The sequence below is a fragment of the Sminthopsis crassicaudata genome, chromosome 5 (assembly GCF_048593235.1).
Source record: "Sminthopsis crassicaudata isolate SCR6 chromosome 5, ASM4859323v1, whole genome shotgun sequence".
In the NCBI taxonomy this organism is placed as follows: domain Eukaryota; kingdom Metazoa; phylum Chordata; class Mammalia; order Dasyuromorphia; family Dasyuridae; genus Sminthopsis; species Sminthopsis crassicaudata.
Genome location: NC_133621.1, coordinates 62,559,974 through 62,582,774, shown reverse-complemented (window position 1 = coordinate 62,582,774; position 22,801 = coordinate 62,559,974). Strand labels below are relative to the sequence as shown.

At 34.2% G+C, this 22,801-nt stretch overlaps 1 protein-coding gene across 1 annotated transcript in view; it reads right to left on the bottom strand.

Moving 5' to 3' along the window:
- The window catches only part of MYO3A (myosin IIIA), a 209,129-nt gene that overhangs the window by 111,662 nt on the left and 74,666 nt on the right, over positions 1-22,801 (bottom strand). The window contains exons 9-13 of the mRNA XM_074269536.1: positions 8,028-8,127; positions 3,950-4,066; positions 3,062-3,166; positions 2,692-2,775; positions 1,346-1,548 (exon numbers count right to left, since the gene is read on the bottom strand). Of these exons, the coding sequence (XP_074125637.1) occupies positions 1,346-1,548; positions 2,692-2,775; positions 3,062-3,166; positions 3,950-4,066; positions 8,028-8,127 (609 nt within the window). The remainder of the gene's footprint in view (positions 1-1,345; positions 1,549-2,691; positions 2,776-3,061; positions 3,167-3,949; positions 4,067-8,027; positions 8,128-22,801) is intronic.

The following is a 22,801-nucleotide window of genomic DNA, read 5'->3' as shown; positions in this document are numbered from 1 at the left end:
CATACAATGTCAAGAAAACTAGAGTACAGAAACCTTAGGGAATATTTGTAATTATCATTCTATGATTTATAGGAGGATAGAGACAGGGGATAATCTGGAATACTAAGAGCATAGATTCATATAAGATTGGAAAAGAGTGAAAGCCAATTGTGCATTAACAAGTGTGGTATTCTGGGTAGTCTTGAGATCTTAAATCAGGGACTCAACCTTGAAACTTATGGGCTTTTTTTTTTTTTTTTGGGGAATGATTCTTTTAAGTGCACAAAATAAGACACATAGATTTATTAAAAAAAAAACAAAGATTACTAAAAATAAGATGTAAATTTTTTCCCTGTCCATATTAATTTCTTCCCTGAAATCCTTTCATGAACCTTAGTTTAAGAACTTCTGTATTAAAAGAACAAGAAGAGGGCATCCGTAGCTTCATGGATCCATGGCATCCATGGGGCATCAAATAAGAAAATATGGAAATAAGTCATTTATTAATTCAGCGAACAATTATGAAGTACCTACTATATTTCAGGCACTATGCTAGTAATATCAAGACGTGTATGAAATAGTTCCTGCCCTTAAGACAGCTTATATCTGGTTGGTGGGAATCCAAATAATTAAATAAACAAACAAATACATAAATGCACAGAAAATCAAAGTTATTTAGAGTGAGGGACAGTCATGGGCAACTAGGGGCATCAAGATAGACTCTTTGTCAGAGGTCACCCTTGGGCTGAGCCTTGAAGGAGGCAAAGGGATATGACAAGTTGAAGATGAAGAGGTAGTATACTTGTATAGAAGATGGCCTGTTCAAAGCCATAGAGATAGAATGTTATGTTCAGGGAATAGCAAATAAATCGATTTCGCTAGAACACAATATGCATGAAGGTGAGTAATGTGTGATAAGTCTGAAAAACAGTTTGGAGACAGACTGTGAAGGAGTTTTTCCATATAAATGGTTTTCTTTGTAATCCTCTATAGTTTATTCTACTTATGTAAAAACATTATTCTGATAAGGGAAACAGACTTCAGGCTGTCATATTGGTCCAAAATACTAAAAAAGTTTAATAGTTACATCTCTAGAAGCAGTAGGAAGACATTGAAGTTTCTGGAGCAGAGGGCTGACCTGGTTAGACCCATACCTGTAATATAGGATATTGGAAACTGTGGGGTAGATAGATTAGAGTGGGGGGATCTAGACGCAGGGAGACAAATTTGTCTCTGAAAGCTACATTGGTAGAAGGGATATCCACTCTAATAAAATCATGATTTGACTTAAAATCATTGTATCATAAAGTCTGTAATAACACCTTTGGTTATAGCTCCTCACATCCTGAGCTTGTTTTCTACTTACACAGCTTGGTGGATAACTCTGGACTTTTCAAGTAAGTATTCTGAAATTTGAGCTCCTATAACAACTCCAGCAGAGGTGAAATTCATTTCTAAATATTTTCCAAAACGGCTTGAATTATCATTAATAATAGTGCAGGCATTGCCAAAAGCTTCCACCAGATTGTTCACTTGGAGAATCTTTTCTTGTAGAGTTCTGTTATTAGCCTAGATAAAAGAAAGTATAACACAGAAAGGAAATCTTAATTACATATATATGTATATATATGTATACATGCATGTCTATAAAACTGCACTTGGAGTCAGAATTTTGTGGTTGGTCATTTCAATTTAGTCTGGCTCTTTGTGACCCCATTTGGGGTTTTCAAGACAAAGAAACCGGAGTGGTTTGCCATTTCCTTCAACAGCTCATTTTACAGGTGAGGAAACTGAGGCAGACTTGGTTAAGTGACTTGACTAGAGTCATAAAGCTAGCAAGTATCCAAGTCAGGGTTTGGACTCAGGCCTTTCTGATTCCAGGCCCAGCCATTTATTCACTGTACCATCAGAATATGTGTTCAGATCTTGACCTCGACAGAATTTGGATTTAGAAGGGACTATGCAGTCAGCCGACACCCTCAAAATAATCGCTACTAGCATGTAGCGTATCTGACAAGTGGAAACTCAGGATCCTTTATTTATATTGTCCTCTACCAGATAACAAGTGATGTGATCTCAACCAAGGTATTTGACCCCTCCAGACTTCTTCTGCCTTGTATAATGGTGAAATAATATTTGTTATATCTACCTCTTAGAATCATAGAAACAAAAAGTTGAAAGAGATGTTCAAGAAAATCTATTGCCCAAACAATAAGCCCTGTTATACATTATCCTCTTCTTCCCCCAGGGGATCATCTAGCCTTTGCTTAAAGACTTCCAGTGATTGGGGAGTGCTTGATCACCTTGGGGGACCCCTCTCCCACTTCTCCATCTAACATTCTATCCCCTTGTACTGCTCAGGCTGATGGTGCAGTTGATAGATGGCTGACCTCAAAACAGGAAGATACCTGGCTCAAAGTCTGCCTCTGGAATATCCTGGCAGTGGGACTCTGGGCAAGTCATATAATCTCCCAAGAAACTAAGTTGCCCAGTATTTCAGAGAAGGAACAAGTCAGTATTAGTAGAAACATTACTCTGACCTAGCAGTTTCATATACAAGTGAAATCACTTGTTTAATTCTTATTCTAAGGAGTGTGTGTGTGTGTGTGTGTGAGAGAGACAGAGAGACAGAGAGACAGAGAGAGAGAGAGAGAGAGAGAGAGAGAGAGAGAGAGAGAGAGAGAGAGAGAGAGAGAGAGAGAGAGATCTTACCTTTCCAAGAATAGTTAGCTGCTGTACTAAGAGATGGGCACTTTCAGTCTTTCCAGCCCCACTTTCTCCAGAAATGACAATACACTGCAATGGTTTTTAAAAAAGAAAAAAGAAAAAAGAACAATTGAACTCTCTATGTTTAATGACACTGGGAAATAAAAAAAAAATAGCTAACATTTAAATAGAGATTACTACATGCTAAGTACTTTACAAAGATCTCATTTGATCTTTATAACAATCCTGGCAGATAGATGCTATCATTATTCCCATTTTGCAGTTGAGGAAACTGAGGCAGACAGAAGTTAATTGATTTGCCTGGGATCACAAAAAAATATGGCATTAATACCAAGTGATATGAGAAGAACCTTACCTGATCTGAATTATATGTTACCATAGACTGATAGCCTAAGTCTGCCACCGCAAAGATGTGGGGAGGGTTGGCAGTTCGCTTTGCTCCAATGTAGAGTTTTGAATGCTGGAGAGAAAAGAAGACATGACAAATTAGAATGTATTTGCCGTTTGTGGGCTGTATTTTTTAAAATAGATCTCCTGAATTATTCACAAATGTATCCTGAAATTTAAGAACAAAATTCAAATAGGGGTTATCTTATGCATAACAGGGATCAGAAACTGGATCTATGATTTTGTTAGTACGTGGTACACCTGGCGTGGCTACCAATGTAGCTTGACTTTTTTTTTTTGGACAGCTTTACTGAATTGTCTAGAATACCGATGTGTTCAGTTATTTGGCCCCAGGATACACAACTTATATGTGTTAGAGCTGGAATTTGGACCCAGATCATCTTGTCTTTCAGGCTGGCTCTACAGCAACTTAATATCTTAAATAAGAAGTTTAATTAATAATGATGGTTTTTTTTTTCTCAATGAGATGAATGAAATGACTCTATGCAGTTTTTCTAAAGACAGTGTTGCATAGTAGAATAGAGCACAATCCCTTCTGGAGCAAGAAAGACTTGGATTGGAATCCTGCCTCTGATACATATTAACCGCTTGAACTGAAATAAATTTCCTAATCTCTTAATGTTCCAGGTGATCATTTAAAACTTAAGCTACAAATAGTTTATGATCTGGCATGGTGGAGAGAGTTTTTATATTAGGACTGTACTATATATTATATACTACATTGTATATACCTATATATTAATAAAATCAAAGATTCAGACCTTTCTGCTCTTCAAAAAGGGGATTAAAAGGCATTTGATAAAAAATGAGAGAATGCAAGCCATTGTTTTCATACCTTTGTAGAATAAAGATCCAAATTCTGAAATGGGTTAATTGCAATGAGTATATCTCCCACATAGATGTAGATCTGATCCCGGGAATAGCACTTTTGGAGCTGCTCTGACACCGTCTTCTGTAAAGACAAAAAAGGGTTCTTTTGTCTTTTTGTTTCTTCTGACTGAGTAAAATCAAAGAATTAAAGAAATGAATCCCCTGTTTACTTAATTTTGATTTGTAACAAGCATATTATTTTGAATCAGAGACAAGGATCAGAAAGGGGAAAATGGTACCTCACACACACATACTCAGTTCCACAGACATAATAGTGTTATGACTATAAGTATTCTTCATAATCACAGACCTAGCTGAAGCTATTTGTATTGATTTTAAAAGCTAAGATGTACCTTTAAAATGGTGGCTAGATGCTATTTTCCAACTGAAAGTACTGATATTGAACCTATAGTATATTATAGAAAAAAGGAATGGGAAAAACTACAAAACTTCATCTACTAAGAGGCAGAGGGAGATGGTGTAAGGTTAATCAAAAGAATAGAAGAGAGAAAGGAAGGTGGCTTTTAAAGGCATTTGGAACATGGTTTGGTTCCAATCACTTCATGTTATATGAGCCTATAGTCCAGTTTATCATTTAATTTAGAAATCCATGGGTAAAAACTTATTAAATAAGCTTTTTATCCTTGACAAATCACACAAAATCAATATTAAATAAGGGTCAGAGATCAGCATTTATGAAAACTCATTTCTTACGTAAAATAAAGTTGAAAAGAAAAAAGAGGTTTTTTTTTCCTTTATTCTTTATAGAAGATTTGAGGAATAGACAGTGGCTAGAAGCAAAATGGCAAGAGGAAATACTTGTAGATGTATATATTGTCCTTGTGCTATATTTGAAGCCTATTGTTCTAACCTCTGAGGGCTATTAAGTTAAATTTAAGGTACAGTGGATTTTTCATATCCAATTAACAATAATGTACAGCTATTTATACAGTCAAATTATGTGCATAGAATTCCTTGAGAATACAGAAATGCTCCCAGATTAAATGTAATGCAAATAATTTGTGGCAATGGAAAATAGTACATAACATGCCAAACAAAACTTATCTTGGCCTTTGCCACATTTTTGTTCCTCAAAGGAGGTTCAAGGTAAAGGGATTATCTTCCTGCTTTCACCTCTTCTAAGTTCTATGTCTATTAACAAATGTTTGGGAAACTCTTCTGGTCCTATACAGGCTCCCTAATAGCAGCCAATCCTGACCCTAAGGGTCAGGAGTCAGTACAAGAAAAAGAGGGACAGAAAATGTAAAAAGATAGGAAAGAAAGCAGATTATTCTTTTTTTTTTCTTTTCTTATTTTCAACATCTTTAGTCTTTTACTCCCCGGATTTCTTTTGCTCACTGGTAGTTCTCATTTCACTGTTCAAGCCTGATAGAGCAACCATGAGCAACAGAAAAACTGTTATGTTAAATAAAACATGGGTATAGTGATCCAGGATTAGGTTTGAGTCTTCTCATGGCCTTAAATTTAGGGATCTGATGCTTTCTGTTAAAGGAAATTTATAAGTGGTAGAGGTAAAATGATTTGTTCAGGATCACATAGTCAGTATCAATGTCAGAAAATCAAACTAAGTCCTCAAAATTCAATGCTCTTTCTACCACTTTATACAATTTAGAGATACATTTTCCACATATCATACTTGAAATTGCATCTGATAATATATATGATTGCATTATATATGTCTTATAAAATTCAGACTAATTTTTAAAATTTCCTTGCTTTATTTAAAAATCTAGTTATGTTATTTAGAAGCAAAACAGAAAAACTTGGGTTGGCTTTCAGGCCCAGCCACCAAAAAAAGAAAAAGATTCAAATGCTGTAAAACATACACAAGCAAGAAAAAACTCCTCAACATTTAGTGAGCTCCAATATATGTAATTCTCATTTCTTATTGCTGTAAATCTCCTAGAATTTCTTACCTCAAAACAAGAAAAATTTAAATTTTATGATCAGTTCCCTTGTGAATTCAATTGAACAATGACAGCATTTTGAAAAACTTTCATTCTAAAAGACAAATCATACAGTTTAAAAGCCAGGGCTAATTTTTTGGGTGTTCTCTTGTAAAAAATCATAGAGTAGTAGTTTAATTACTTGCCTTTTTCAAAAACAAAGATGAAATCTAGAGTCAATTTGTTATTGACCTGTGAAATAAATTAATGAAATACTCAATTTTAATTTTCATTTTGATCAGCCCACTAATAAGAAGCTGGTCAGTCTAAACTTTCCCTTTTATGATTTAAGACCACAAAATGACAAAATATACTTCTCACAGTGCTAACCTTCATAGTTAGGGGCAGCTAGATGGCATAGTAGATAGAACACTAGTCTTGGAGACAGGAGAATCTGGATTCAAACCTAACCTCAGATAGTTTCTAGCTGTGTAACCCTGGACAAGTCACTTAACCCTGTTTGCCTCAGTTTCCTCATCTGTAAAATGAGCTAGAGAAGGAAATGGTAAACCACTCCAATTTTCACTTTTCCAAGAAAAACCTCAAATGGGGACATGAAGAGTAGGATATTTCTGAAATGACTCAACAAACATTGACAGTGACTAAAGAGTGTCAGTGTAAGGCCAAAATTTAAAATTTGTTTCTATTAAACTCAGAAAATGAAATAGATCCATAAATATTTGAAATATTCAAAAATACTTAAAATGCTATTCTTTAAGTACCTAAGAGAAACAGGTTCTAGCATCTGGCATAGATCCATTTCTCTCTCTCTCTCTCTCTCTCTCTCTCTCTCTCTCTCTCTCTCTCTTTCTCTCTCTCTCTCTCTCTCTGTATGTATATACAAAACCCTCTTTGGGGAGTAATATACATTATCTGGAAAATGTAGTCTACAGGATCTTAAAATATTGGTTAGTTATGTTGAAGAGCTTTCTTTGATTTCAATATGTTTGATGCTTGCAAATGAAGTCGTTTATAAAAGAACAGTAGCTTTTTAAATAAAGCTTCTAAAAATGAAAGTTGAATGAATCAAATGCCAATTTCTATTTATAGAACATTAAAGTTCACTTAGTTTATTTCTAAGCAAAAGTAACTTAGATAGTGTCAAAAGCCTTCAAAGAGCTGCTGAATTAGGTAGGACAGAGGGCTCTAAAGTTTTGCAGAGGAGGGGCGATTTTGGATATCTCTGAATTCTTGTCATTATTTTTGGACACTTGGGGAAGATTGAGCCTGAGATTGCAAGTCACTAGCTTGCTGATCACTTGCCCCCTGAATCAGACTGTGTGGGAGCAAAATTAATTATCTCTGCTGAGAATTCTCAGGAAACATGAATTAGGGATTTAAGGACATTGGCGAAGTTTGGTGGTGACAAAAAACACTTTCTTCTCCTTCTGGGGAACTCACCAAAGCCTGGACAGTGAGCATGGCTGGAGGAACAAATTGGCTTGAAAATCAACAAAGCTAAGAACATAGAAGGAGCTTGAGGTCATCCAATTCAGCCCACAATGAACAGAAATTTTTGCTTCAATGTAGCTGACAAGTGACCAGCTAGTTTCCTTTGGAAAACCTCTAAGAAAATGTAACACAGTGCTTTGGAACCCATTCCTCTTTGGGACATTTCTAATGAGAAAGAAGCTTTAAAAATTAATTTGAGCTGAAATCTTCCACTGTCCCTCTGGCACCAAGGAAATTCTTCTGTGACAATCACAAGACAGTTATCACACCTGTCTCTTTCCCCCTTTTCTCCACCTTAAGATTTCAAAGTCAATAAATCACTATCACTTGGAGAAACCTGATTTTTTTGGGGGGGAGGAAATAAGCACTATTGTAACTGGTGATGAAATTTGAGGAATTTCTATGATGCTAGTACTACAGAGTGAGGGATTAGAAGAAAGTATGCAGTGTGCTTTATGGTGAGACTGGACTTCTGGATTGACCATACTTATATTTAATAGATTATGTAAATGCTACATAGGAAGCTGAGGGATAAATCATCAGATTATAAGAACCATAGAAAGGGGCTGCCTTTAATAAGATAAAAATGCCATTTGGATAACATGTCTAAATGGTATTTCTTACCTCATCCAAGACTTCAAGAGTAGCTAAATCATCCACATCCTTTGGAGAGGGCACTGAAGCTTTACTATAGTTACTTTTCTTGGTATGAATTCGCTCATGTCTACAAAACAAAATGAAAAACCAAAATTTCCTGATCTAAGAAAGTATTATTGACACATCAGTAATAGCAACCCATACACATTCAGAATTGACCAAGCTCCATAACCTTCATAACCTCCACTCTACCAAAATCTAGTGATCACTTCATTAGGTGAACTTTCCTATGTAACAGTTCAAGAATAAACCAACCTTTGTTTATATCTCTATATATGCCTTATTTAATTGTGAATTGGTTTGCTTCAAAGATAAAAATTATTGTAGATTTATTTTTTTCCCTTTTGATAGAATCTAGTTGGGGCTGATATTATTCATAGGGAAATATTTTTCTTTGCTCAGTAAAATTCCACTGGATTCTGAAAAAAATTCCATTTATCTTCAAAAGATTTCAAATCAGGAGAAAATCAAGTCCAGGAACAATAAAAATAGGTTTTCTGGTTCAGAAGGAAAACTGCTTGGTTATGGAAGGTTTGGAGATGAAAAGGCTGGAAAAGAGAGAGATGGAAATGTTATGGCTAAATTCAAGTTTCATGGCTTATTAGTCATCAGCTCACATCGATAGAACTCTTTCAAGCTTAATAAAGCACTTTTAACTTTATAGTTGAGGAAATTAATTTTTAATTTTTAATATTTTAATATGTATTATTACAAATAAATAAAAACTTTCTAAATAGGTGACATAAAAGACAACAATGAAGCAAAGATGAATTCCAGTTAGTGTGAATAACTAATTTGGTCATGAATTCACATATGCACTGTTTGAAGTTAGAATTATGTAAAAATATGGTAACCAGTTTATGCCCAATGGAAATCAATAATGTGAATTTGAATAATGTGACCACTTTAGAGAATTCATCATTTGCACTAATTTGGATCTAGCTGAATAACATATGGAAACCACACTGCACGTGAGTCTAGAAGACCTGGGTTCAAAATGTGGGCTCTGTCATTTAGTAATTGTGACTTGGTAGAAACCTTTAGGCTTTTGGAGACTCATTTTTCTAATCTTTAAAATGAAAGCATTGGACCAGATTATCTTTAAGGTTCCATTCAGCCCTCATTCTCTGATTTTATAAACTACAATAGAAGTTTGTTACTTCTGCAAATAGGAAGTTAGGGTTCATTTTAGAATATGAAGGAAACAATTTCATTACACTATAATGTGTTCTTTAATATCACAAGACTGTCACTTCATTGTTCTATCTCCTGATGTAGACTGTAACCCCTATATGATTTAGTGATAGGTTTTTGATATGTTGCTTCCATCAAAAGTATTTTCTTCAGTTGACCTCTTAATGAGGATCTCTAACTCAACAAAGCTGATTCTTGGACACACATACACACACATATATTACATATGTGTGTGTATAATATATATATATATATATATATATACACACACACACATATATATACATACACAGTGTTTGTTTTCATGTCAACATCAAAACTCTTGGAAAAACCTACCCAAACTTATACCCTGCAAAACATAACCTTCACGAACTCAATGCTACCTTCAAGTCAACTCCAATATGAATCAGAGTAAGATTTCAATGGCAGTTATGCCATAAAACTGCTTTAAAGGAAGTCAGGAAAGAAAAGTGAAGGAAAGGGAGACTATTAATCTATCTTGACTTTATTGGTTCATAGAATCATTGCTCTAGAGTTTGTAAGGGATTTCAGAGGTCATTGAGTCCAACCCTTTATTTCACAGATGTGGAAATACCTTTTTCAGGGTCACTGAAGTAGTAAGTAATGCTGGTAGAATTTGAATCTAGATTCTCTGACTCAGTTGCACTTTATTTTTATCTATTCTACATGGCTCAGTTCACCCTTACTTCACTTTAATGTGGAAAAGAACAAAAGAAAGAAATCTGTCACTTAGATTCCCCAAACAATTTAATATCCAATCTACTATCAATATGAATAGTGATATTATAATATACTGTCATTGTTATTCACTGATATAATATGCTGCCTTGGTGTTAAACTTTTATTTTTAATCTATAGATTATATAAAATCCAGCATCAACCCAGGATTCAAAAACAAAAGAAATGTATTTTTAATTTTTATAAAATCCTACATAAATTTGTTTTTAAATGAAATTTTGCTTTCAAATAATAAGCATTTTTCCTTTCCCTCATACATACTTGCTGGAAAGAGGAAAAAAAGAAAAACAAAACCCTATTAACAAATGCTGTTTATAAGTAAGTATGATAAAACAAATTTCCAAATTGGTCATCTCCAAAGATGTGTGCCTCATTCTCAGTATTTAATCTCCCATCTTTCCCTGTCAGGAAGTGGAGAGCATTTTTCATCACTGGCACATTAGAAGGAATTTGCCCAGTCAGTTGTTTTTCAGTCATGTCCTACTTCACGATCCCATATGTTGTTTTAGTTGTACAAAGATACTGGAGTGATTTGCCATTTCCTTCTCTAGCTTTTTTTTTACAGATGAGGAATTGAGTCAAAAAGGTTCACACTAGGAAGTATCTAAAGTTGTATCTGAACTCAGGAACATGAGCCTTTCTGAGTCCAGGTGTGATATTCTATCCATTGTACCATCTAATTACTACTGCTAGGAATTTAACTCAATCCATATCCATAATCTTACAAACCAATAAAATGTGTTCTCAAGAGCCATACCTGCAGAACACTAGTGTAGACAAGTCCTACAAGGTGGAAAGGCTTTGAGTAAAGGTTGTGGTGATGTGTTAGTGCATGGCAGTGCTTAGCACAGGATCTCCCTCATAATAGGTGCTTAATAAATGTTTGCTGATTAATTAATGTCATCTCAGAACCAGTCTAGCTAATAGTATGAACTGCCAATTGTCAGTCATCAAGTATTTATTAAGAGCTTCCTCTATGACAGGTACTACACTAAGTTCTGAGCATACAATGAAAGGCAAAATCACATTCAAAAATCTCTTATTCTTTTTGGGGAGACAACATATAAACAACTGGAAACAAGTTTGAGGTGGTGAGGGTTTTCATCAAAGTGGTGACTAGGGGATTGAAGAGAAGAAGGAATCTTATGTGAGAAATGTCATGAAGACAGAACTGACAAAGAGGAAAAGCCCTCAAAGAGAATGTTGTCTTTTGGCCCTGAAAACTATTTGCTAAGAAAGAGAAGAATTGTGATGTTTAACAAAAGAGGATGTTGTCCCATTAGGGAGAAGAAGGGAATTATGACTTTCTAGTTCTGGCCCTCATTACTTTTCACCCAGATTATGGTTACACTTTTTGAACTTGTCTCCCTTCCTCTCTTATTATTTCTAAGCCATGCTTCATATAACTGGATATGTCTAAAGCACAAGGCAGAGTCATTGTGCTAGGCTTGGAGTCGGGAGGACTCAATTCCTGAGTTCAAATCTGATCTCAGACAATTCCTAACTTGAGCAAGTCACTAAACCAGTTCAATTTAATAGGCTTATATTTTTAGAACTAAACAAACCCTCTATTTTCTTTGATTCAAAATCATTTTTAAAATTTTAAAACATTTTCCAATTACATATAAAATTTTTAACTTCCATTTTTAAAAATTTTGAATATCAATTTCTTTTCCTCCCTTACCTCTTTGCTCATTAAGAAGGCAAACAATATGAAATAGATCATATATGTGCAGCCATGAAAAATACATTTCCATTTTATATTTATTTGCACTTTAGCAAAAAAAAAATTAAATACTCCAGAATGAAGTTTTCCCTTGCCCCTCTTAGCCATCTTGTAAATATAAATGTGTGACTTAGTAATTATGAGAACCTGGATTAAAGTACGTATGGATTAGTAGTGTACATTCATTACCACTAGAGGAAAAACATCTGAAAACACACATTCTACTGATGGTGAATCAATATCAGACTTCATATATGAAGGAAAGTATTGTATTTATTTTGGATGCTTAGTCCTTATGTGCACATGCACACCTATATACAAATGTGAACATACACAGATTCAATCTCCTAACCCATGGCCATGTTTGAGCTGAAGTTGAATCTGGTGATAAAGGAAAGAGACAAAGGGAAAACTCCCTTCTTATTCTTACTGTTATTTGGGAATTAGCCAAGGTATTGCAAATGTCCAGAGATAAAGTTAATGATTGTCCAGCACATCTCCACTGGGATAAATTGTCACTTCCTTACTTTCCCTTAGCTCAGGATCCAGTGTCCTGGACTTGCTACCTTTGCTTAAGAAAGAGGCTTCAGGGCACAAAAATTGTGCATCTGTGTCTCCATCTCTGTGTCATACATCATCACTGTGGATGATTACTAAGAAATGCTTCTGCCAGATGAATTGACCTAGAATGCAGTAGTCAGCTATTCTAAGATTCAGTTTGGCCCTCGTCATTGGGAATACTGTCAGGAAAACTAGCTAAGAACCAGTTGCACCTACTAACTTCACATTTTTTTAACCTTTTCAATTCTGTAATCTATAATGTCAACAATATTATTCCTCAGCTTCTAAAAATTAATCTAAATCTGAAAACCTTCAAAGATGACATCATAATAATGATAATTTATTTGCATAATGTTTTGAGGTTTGCAAAGCACTTACATATTTTATTTCATTTGATCCTCATAGTAACTCTGTGAAGGAGATGCTATCTTCATTTTTTAAGGAACTAAAGCTAATATAGGTTAAGTAACTTCCCCATGGTCATACACCTAACAGGTACTTGATTCAGGATTTCATTTAAAGTCTACTTGACTTCCAGGTCCAATGCTCTGTCCATAGTGCTATGCACTATGTACATAGTGCATAGTACACTCATAGAATTTTAGAGAAGAAAGAAACTTCAAAGAAAATCCTAGTTCAAATCCCACCCTAAGAACCCAAGAAAGTGTGGTCCAGAAACATTTCATGACTTGTTCAAAAAGTGATATAATTAGTTAGAAGAAGAATCCAACCTAGATCCCACCCCTGCCTTCAAGGAAGCTGCATTTTACTCTCAATTGACAAACATTTTTTAAAACACCTACTATGTGTCAAAAACTCTTTTCGATATTAGGTATACAAAGAAAGTCAAAAGACAATCCTCACCCCAAATACCATAATACCACTGCACAAGAGTAATATGCAATTTCCCTTCACTTTTAAGTCTATTTTTAAAAAATATTCTAATTTTTCAAAAGTTTTCTAAAGTATAACATTGTGATTCTCATGCAATTATTGCACAGCATTATTAGTTATCTATGTTTTCATCTTTAGCCCCTACTAAATTGCAAACATCATGAGGATAGGGATTTATAACAGATTTGAAACCAGAATGAAATTTAAGGACCAACTTCATATTATATAAGAGAGGAAATTCAGAACCAAGGCAACTCAAGGACACATGGGCAGTGTGTATCAAAGATGAGATTTGAACCTAGTTTCTCTGCTTACAAAGATAGTGTCCTTCCAACTACATCAAGAATTCTTGTCTAAAATTCACCTTTTCCCTACATATTTAATAAATGCTCTGTCCATATTGGACTTACGTAATAAATGCTGAATGACTGGATGAATAAATTTAATCACCTTTGCACTGACACTTAGTCAAAGGCCAAGGTCTTCTGATTGGCCTTTGAGTATTTTGTACTACACAGATTCTTTCAACATTTGCAATTTTATTTCTTAGTGATGTTAATGTCTCAAAGTTGCTGGACATGCTACATTTAATAAGTTACCATCATAAATTTTAGTGCATTTGAAAGTATTGCATGTATCCTTGACCACTGTTTATCAGTGACTCTTAACAATTCCCATGACCCTTCTCCTCATATTGTGTTTTCTGCTTAGAGGCAAACTTATGGAGTATGAAATTTTGACCAGTTATAATGGATGAGTAAAAAACAAGATGAAAAAGATGGCTCAAGAATTCATTTTAAGGATAGCAATGATAAAAATTTAACTTAAAGATTAACTCAAACAATCTGTAACAGAAGAAAATTATGTGCAAGATAACACATTTTATATGTTTGAAAACTGGCTCCATGGAAATTTTTAGTGGAAGACCATTTCAAAAAATTATAAATTATTATGAAATAAGCTAAATTGAGTTCTAATTTAAATCTTCTTTCATGTTGTTGTATCACTATTCAAACATCATTCTACTCAAACACATCATAGGACAGTTTCCAGTATTGAGAAATTCACATAAAAGATATCTTAAGAACATCTCATGCAGGAAGAAAATTTTACATTGAAGATGGAAATAGTTATTACATTTTAAGGGAGTAACTTAATTGACTGAATTAATTGAACTGAAAAAAAATTCATAACTGAAGGCAATTTCTATTGTCCTCCCTCACTCCACCCCTAGAAGAGAACCTTAAAAAGATCATTAGAAGGAAGCTTGTTCTGTTTGAGTCCAGATTACAGAACCAGTAACAATGGATGAAATTTATACTCAATAGTAAGAAAAATTTCCTAACTATTAAAACTGCCTAGTTTGCTTAGAGATATTAAAAAAAAGATGATGGATGTTTAAATGCCCATTAATGTCTCTTCCAACTCTCACTGAGAAAGAGAGATAGTGTTAAAAAAATTATCAAAAGCTTTCAATAACATTAAAAAAAAAAGATGACCAGGTCCTGAACTAAAGCAAAGAAAGAAATTGGAAACCCAGGGAGGGACATTGTTTTTTTTTTTTTTTCCACACAAGATTGCTGCATTAAATCCATGTTTCTGAATTACTTTGTGTCCTTGATGATAGGGCTAAATATTTATTAAAATGTATTTCCTTCAGTAAAAGTAAATAAAGCTGTTCCAATTTAGCAATACGATTTCATAGTAATGATGAAAATTTGATATGGAGACAGCAATTATTTTTCCACATGGTATTTTTTAAAAAGTGTCTGAGGTTTGAAATAGAAATGCTATATGAACTGCACCCCAGGGTATATGTGCCCTTTTGATGGCAAAGCAAGAAAACAATTTTTTATTATTCTGCAAATCTGTCTCTTTAGTACACGTAATAAATGGAAAAACATAATTTGTTTAACAACATCAGCTGCCCACTAGAGGAGAGTGAAAGTGAATCTATAAAAATTCAAATTCTCCTCTTCTGTCTTGTGTAAATTGAACATCTCCCCAAATGACAAATATAGAAACCAGTTTTCCAAAATATGAGTGAATCAAAAGCAAACATATTGAAGTGAGCCTAAAACTGCTTTATAATTTTTGTCTTTCTTTCTTTCTTTCTTTCTTTCTTTCTTTCTTTCTTTCTTTCTTTCTTTCTTTCTTTCTTTCTTTCTTTCTTTCTTTCTTTCTTTCTTTCTTTCTTTCTTTCTTTCTTTCTTTCTTTCTTTCTTTCTTTCTTTCTTTCTTTCTTTCTTTCTTTCTTTCTTTCTTTCTTTCTTTCTTTCTTTTTCTTTCTTTTTAAAGCAATGCACCTGCTCATTTTACAACCAAAGAGAGAATGGAAACATCTACTGATGTTTCAATATATAGTTGTTTAGAAAGATATTATGTCAGAATACGAAAAAATCACATGCTATCTCAGACATAATTCAAAACTCTGTCCACAGGAGGAGAAATACATATTATTCAATCGAAAACCAACCACATTTAAAAACAAAATTACAGGAATATTTTGTGTGTGAAAAATTATAGTCATCCAGGAAGATAACACTGCACAATCAATTAATCAACAAACATTTATTAAAGGCCTATTATTGCCAGACTCTATACTAAACACTGATCTTTAAAAGTATAACACCTGGAGGGGGGGCAGCTGTGTGACACAGTGGAGAGAGCACCAGCCCTGAAGTCAGGAGGACCTGAATTCAAATTTGGCCTCAGACACTTAACACTTAACATTTCCTAGCTGTGTGACCCTGGGCAAGTTGGTTAATCCCAATTGCCTCAAGGGGGAAAAAAGTATAACATCCATGACATTTAAGAAAACAGTGTCAAATTATTTCAGTAAAGGAAAAAGAAAATATATTTATTAGAAATTTCCATATTTTCATATACTTTACATATGAAATACAAATGAAAACCTAAAAATGACTTCCTAGGATTATATAAAGTATATGAATAATCAAGGTAATCATGGATAGCATGTGCATGTTTGTAGATACAGGTATATATATCTTTATATATAAAAATATGTATTATGACATATGGACAATTAGATAGTACAATGGATCTAAAGTCAGGGAGATTCATTTTCCCTAGTAGAAAATTTCCCTCCGACACTTATTAGCTGTGTGATTATGGGCAAGTAGCTTATCCTAATAGCCTCAGTTTCTTCATCTGTAAAATGAACTGGAGAAGGAAATGGCAAACCACTCATGTATCTTGGCCAAGAAAATCCCAAATGGGGTTACAAAGAACTCAGACAACACTGAAAAAATGACTGCACACACACATATATACACATTTATATATACATCATTTTACATACGTATATATATTATATGCCTCTCTGCTTATGTTTTTGTTTTATAGTAACTGTTTTCATATTTTTCTTAGTTTTGTTCACTTTATTTTGCCTAAGTTTAGCTTCCCTCTCCAAGGCAAATCAATTAAAGATGGATAATACTTGAGTGTGCTATTATAGTAAAAAGGACACAGGTCAAGAGAAACCAGAGTTATAATGTCACTGTTTCTGGTTATTAGTTGTATGATAGTAAGCAAGTCATTTAACTTTATTGAGCCTGTTTCCTCATCTTCAAAATAGAGATGATAACAGAACATATTCTACAAGTTTTTATTATGCATAATTTTGAATTTGCATAGGTTGATTGTCAATGGGCTATTTTTTAATTTTTGGGGGGGTTTAAAGCATTGCCATTCACATCTTGGGATGTCTTTGGGAGATTTCCCCCCTGCCTTTAATCTCATTAGGATATATTTCTAACAATATGGATTTTTCAGCCATTTTTATTTAAAAAAAATGTATCATTCCAAATTTTTTTTCTGAAATCCTTTCCATTCATTTTACAGATGAGAAACTTCTTGCCCAGAGTGGAAAGTGATTCACCTCCAGTTACATTGGTATAGATAGCAAAGTCAGGTCTTCTGATTCTCTTCTGTAGTTATTTTTGCCATATAGTTTCAGAAATGGTGCATTTTAAATTTTTTTCTTGAATCAACACAATTCTGATGTCAATTTTTGGAAGTTTCTAACAGTTTTGCAATTGTTTTGATTCCTCCAGCTTTTGGACCATGATTTCATTAGTATAGGAAACTCCCCAGTGAGGAAGCTCCCTACCAATTCAGCTCATATTCTTAAAGTTGCCTAAAGCAGAGCTGTCAAATATGTGGCTTACTAGTCTGATAAAGTTGCCCCAGAACATTACTAAACCAGATTAAGATATTAACTGGGAAAAATTTAGGACAATAATCAAAGTCTAATGAAACAAAAATTATGACAGTTTTCTAATATAATAATAAATAAATGATAAATGTAAGTTTTTTAATATAACATGTGTGGTGTATAATATGGGCCTGCAGGAAACTTTATGTATGGCTAAATGGTCCCCATTTGTATTTGAGTTTGACACCAATGGCTCAGAGCACTGAGGAGTTAATTTTTGTTCAGGCTTCCCCTTTCAGTATGCATGAGAGGCAAGACTTGAATTCAGAATGCCTGGCTTAAGGCCAACTTTTATCCACACCACCATGTAGCTCCTCTGCCTAGCATGCAAACACATTAAAGCTATATTTTAAAATCTCATTAAATTTTCTTTTTAGAATGCTATTTAAAAATTGTGTTCTGGTAAAAGTTGAATTTATACTAAGAGGTACCCTGCATCTGAAAGCAGATTTGATTTTGCATATGAATACTTTGCCTCTTCTAAAGGGAAAGATTATTTGATTTAAATGACTAATAAATTTCAAGCAATCCATAGCAGCTGACAATCCTTACTGGGATACTTCTTTAAGAGTAGAATGGAAAATTACAGCTAACTGAATACAGAATTAAAGAATTTTCAAGTAGAAAGAGAATTGAAAGATCAGCTTCTTCAATACTCTCATGTTAGAGGGAAGGATATCGAGACACAGACAAGTGAAATGTTCTCAAGGTTACACAGGAAGTGGTAGAAGCAAAACTAGAATCCAGGCCTTCTCATTAATCCAGTATTCTTTCCATTCTACAACTAGATAGTCACAAATAGTCTTATAGAATACATCTATGACTATAATCTCTCTCTCCTCTTCTGCTTCAGTCATGGGAAGAGGAGAATAGAGGAATCAGGGATTAATAGCAAAAAATCTTTTAGTATTTCAGAGCTAGGTGATGGCAAAAATATTTTAATATTTCAGAGGGCAGAGATACAAAATAGGAGCACCCTTTTGATTAGCTTTATCAAATTAGATTGGGGAATAGTTTTCTTATGGCTGAGACTGAGGGAAGTTGAGAAGAAACTGCTAAGAGGACTTTGATAACCAAGCCGGTCTTAAATCCAAGGCAAAAGAGAACTGACTCTAAATTTGTTCAAGTTTCGTCAGAAAAGAAGTTCTTAGATCAAGACAATTAGGGATAGAGCAGCATTAAATTATGCAGTGATTGGTAACAGATAACAGGGAGTTATCTAATGACCTTTATGTAATTGTTTAGAACTGAAATGTTTTCTTTAGAAAGTTAGCATTTTTATACTGCCTTAAGTTTTGCAGAACATTTATGTTACCTCAGTTGATTCTCTGCAATTGCCTCTATTTTACAGATGAAGAAATGGAAGGCTTTTGAGAATGAGATTATTTTTCCAGGTTTAGTTAGCATAGGGCAGTTAGGTGGTATAAAAGGCAACTGATTGGATAGAGTTCTGGGCCTGGAGTCAGGGACACTCATCTTTCAGAGTTCAATCTGGCCTTAGACATTAGATTTTTGATCAAATCATTTCACCCCGATTGCCTCAATTTCTGTATCTATAAAATGAACTGGAGAAAGAAATGCAAATATTTCCTGTATCTTTGCCAAGAAATCCCCAAATGGGTTCATGAAGAGTTGAACATGACCAGAATGACTGAATATCAACAAAAATACCACTCAGCTAGTAGGTGTCTGATGCAGGATTGGAATTCAGATCTTCCCATCTCCAATTCGAATACTTTACCAGTGCCCCATCTAGCAGCTGTAAGCTCCTAAATTGCAGGAGAGGTGCTGCTCTGCATTGGCAATGGTATTTTCTTGTCAAGAGTTCTCTAAGTTAATGAAATCACAAATCTAGTCCAAATCTGGACTATTTATGTATCACTTAGCAGAGCCTTGAAGATGATGGTAAAACATGCATACACACATATATGCATATATACGCATATATCTTACACAATACATGCATATATATGCATGTATTTTACATATACATATAATTTTTATATATTAGGATGGTGGGATTTTGGCAGGGGAAGGAAACTTGGAAGTCACTTGTCATTTGAGAAAACTGAAGTTCAGTGAAATTCAGGGCTATGTCCAAAGTTGCAAAATATTAATAATGGTTATTTTTATTATAATTAGTATTTATATAACACCGTGTGTGAAGAATTGTGTTATGAGAATGAGGAAACTGAGTCAGACAGAGGTTAAAAGACTGGGTCAGGGTCACATGACATTTTAGGGTCTGAGGCTGAATTTGACCTTGAGTCTTTATGAGTCCAAGGTGGGCACTCTTATCCACTGGAATTCAAATCCAGCGCTTATACTTAACTGATTTTGATGCTTTTCCCACTCTACCACTCAGTTTTGTTTTAAGATCATATCTATATGAATCACTTATAAGCAGTGTTTAATTCCAATGATTTTAGCACAGTGATTTAATTCTAATCAAGATATAGCACAAAATGTTTAAACTCTCAGGGGATTAAATCTGGCTGTTCAGAACAAGCAATTTTGGTCACTCTTTCCACTTGCTGGCAGCGTGGTAATTGTAGGTTTAGATGTCAAGTGATATCTCAACCTTGAAAAGTGAATTCACAAATTTAAGCCTTTATTAGATGATAAGTATAGAGTTGGGAGAATTCTTAGAAATTATCTGGTCCAACTACTCCATTTTACAGATGAGGAAATTCAGGCCCAGTAAGTGCTTGCTCAAGGTCACACAGACAGAAAATTATATCTCTGACCCTAAAACTAGTTCTTTCCCTCTAAATTCCCATGCTGCTTAAAGTTCTTTTTAGATGGGCTGATGTTAAGTCTAGCTTTATTGCTTTAGTTTAAATTCATCACTATTAATTGTATTCTTAGTGAAAAGAGGGAACAGTTAGACTATTGCTTTCATTTTTATTCACCATTAATGTACTAGAAGGTCTTTTTTAAGGATTAAATAATTCAATCCAATGAAAATTCCTTTAGAAGCATTTTTTTTCTTCATTAAAATCAGAATTCTTTGGGATTTAGATTTCTTTCTTTCTTTCTCTCTCTTTCTTTCTAAATCCTCAATACCTAGAACAGTGAAATACTTGATTTATGGATTTCAAACTCCTAATCTATTTATTCTCATTTGAGCTCTCTATACTTTCTTCCCTCTCTCTTAATATGTAGAAGAAAAAAATAGGATATAATATTTTAATAATGTATAGTGCAATAGAAGTATTTCTTCCTGGTTCTTACTTGTCATATTCTTGCTATTATATCCCAGGATCATTTCTTTTCCAGCAGCTCTATGCTGTTCTCTGACAAATATTCTGAACTTTCTCAGTTAATCTAATCAGATTTCCATGTAAGATTAATATGGCTTCCCTTTTCAATTATATGTAACCCACCTTTAAGAAAAATCTCATAAATAGAAACTTGTAAAAAACTTGTGAAATTGGTCAAGTAATAGTCACATCATACAAAAACCTTTCATCCCATTATATTTACAAAATGTTTTCTTTCAATTCAGAATACTTTTTGTGCACTTAAACAGCAATAATGTGTTGATTTTCCAGAAATATAATTATTAGATAAAATCAATTTTCCAAATATGGGAGTATTTTGCTATAAGTTTGTCTATTTTCTTCCTCAAATGCCTGCTAACGTATTCTTGGGTTCCAGTTATGCTTGAAGGACAAACTTATAAGTTGGAACTTTGTATGCTTAGCAGAGACTCACTCTTTTAAAACACAATTAACTTTTCTTTTGAGGAATGTTTAATTTTAAAAACCATCTTATTGCTACTTAGCATAAAATTCACATCAATTCGGTGCTTCTAGAAATAGGGACAAAAGGAAAAGCATTAGCCAATTGGGAACCTTGTCAGTACTAAACTGGAAATGTGGTTACTCATGTGTCTGTTATTTTAGATGGAGTGACCTGCATTTATGTTTTGGATGGTACTGACATCTGCTTTTTCAAGATTTTTTGACTGTTGTTCTCTATTTCATCTTATCTGACCAGCACTTCTAGCAGCCTTCTTCTATTCACTCTTATCTTGGCAGCCAGTAACTTGATGAGACAGAAACACAACCCCTGTATATAAGATTTTCTTACAAAATGGGCATAGTATCTTTCTCTCCAGAGCCTAAAAGCCTCACTGCCCACATAAAGTGGTAGTGTCAGCAAGGCCAAACTATGCTGCAGGAAAAATAGTAGCCAGAGCCTAGAGGGGAGCTTCTCATGGATTTTTTAAAATGTAAATATCATTAGGATGATTAGATGTTGGATCAGCATTACTCTTTCTTTCTGATTAACTTTTGGAATCTCCAGAGGAAGATTACTAGATATATTTGTCTTCCTTTTCCTCCCTTCCTTCTTTCTTTCCTTTCTCTCTCTTTTTCCCCTTCCTTCCTTCCTTCCTTCCTTCCTTCCTTCCTTCCTTCCTTCCTTCCTTCCTTCCTTCCTTCCTTCCTTCCTTTCTTTCTTTCTTTCTTTCTTTCTTTCTTTCTTTCTTTCTTTCTTTCTTTCTTTCTTTCTTTCTTTCTTTCTTTCTTTCTTTCTTTCTTTCTTTCTTTCTTTCTTTCTTTCTTTCTTTCTTTCTTTCTTTCTTTCTTTCTTTCTTTCTTTCTTTCTTTCTTTCTTTCTCTTTGCAAGGCAGCCAGGATTAAATGATTTGTCCAAGGTCACACAACTAATAATAATTTCAAGTGGCTCAGGCCAGATTTGAACTTAAGACCTGATTCCAAGGCTGGTACTCCACCCTCTGTGCAACCTAATGGCCCCAATACATGTATTTGTTACTAGTATTTGTTGAGGGCATTACGCTCTAGTTACCCAGGTTTCCCTCAGAGTCATCCTTGACAGCTCATTTTCCCTCATTTCCCAATATGGAATCAGTTGTCAATTCTCTGAAAAATTCCATTTCTGCAACATCTCTCCCATCTGTCCCATTTTCTCTATTTATGTAGCCATCCTTTTAATTCAGGTCTTCATTAATTTTCACCTAAACTATTACCATAATCTCTCAATTCATCTCTCTTCTTTGAGTCTCCTCATTCTCAAATCAGTCTTTCACATAACTGACAAAACCATTTTTCTAAATCTCAGGTCTGCCCATATCACTTTTCTCTCCAGATATCTCTAGTGGCTCTCTCTTGTTTCAGGGGGATCAACTATAAATTCATTTGTTTGGCATTTAAAACTTCCTAAACTAGCTCCAATCATGGTTTCCAGACTCCAGTCAGAATGGCTTACATAGTACACCTCACAGGTGATGTTTTATCTCCCACTGTCATACTTTTGTATAGGCTGCTTCTTCTGCCTTTTAGAATTTTTAGTTGCCTTCATAGCTCAACTAAAGCATCTCTTCCTATATGTGACCTTTTTTTG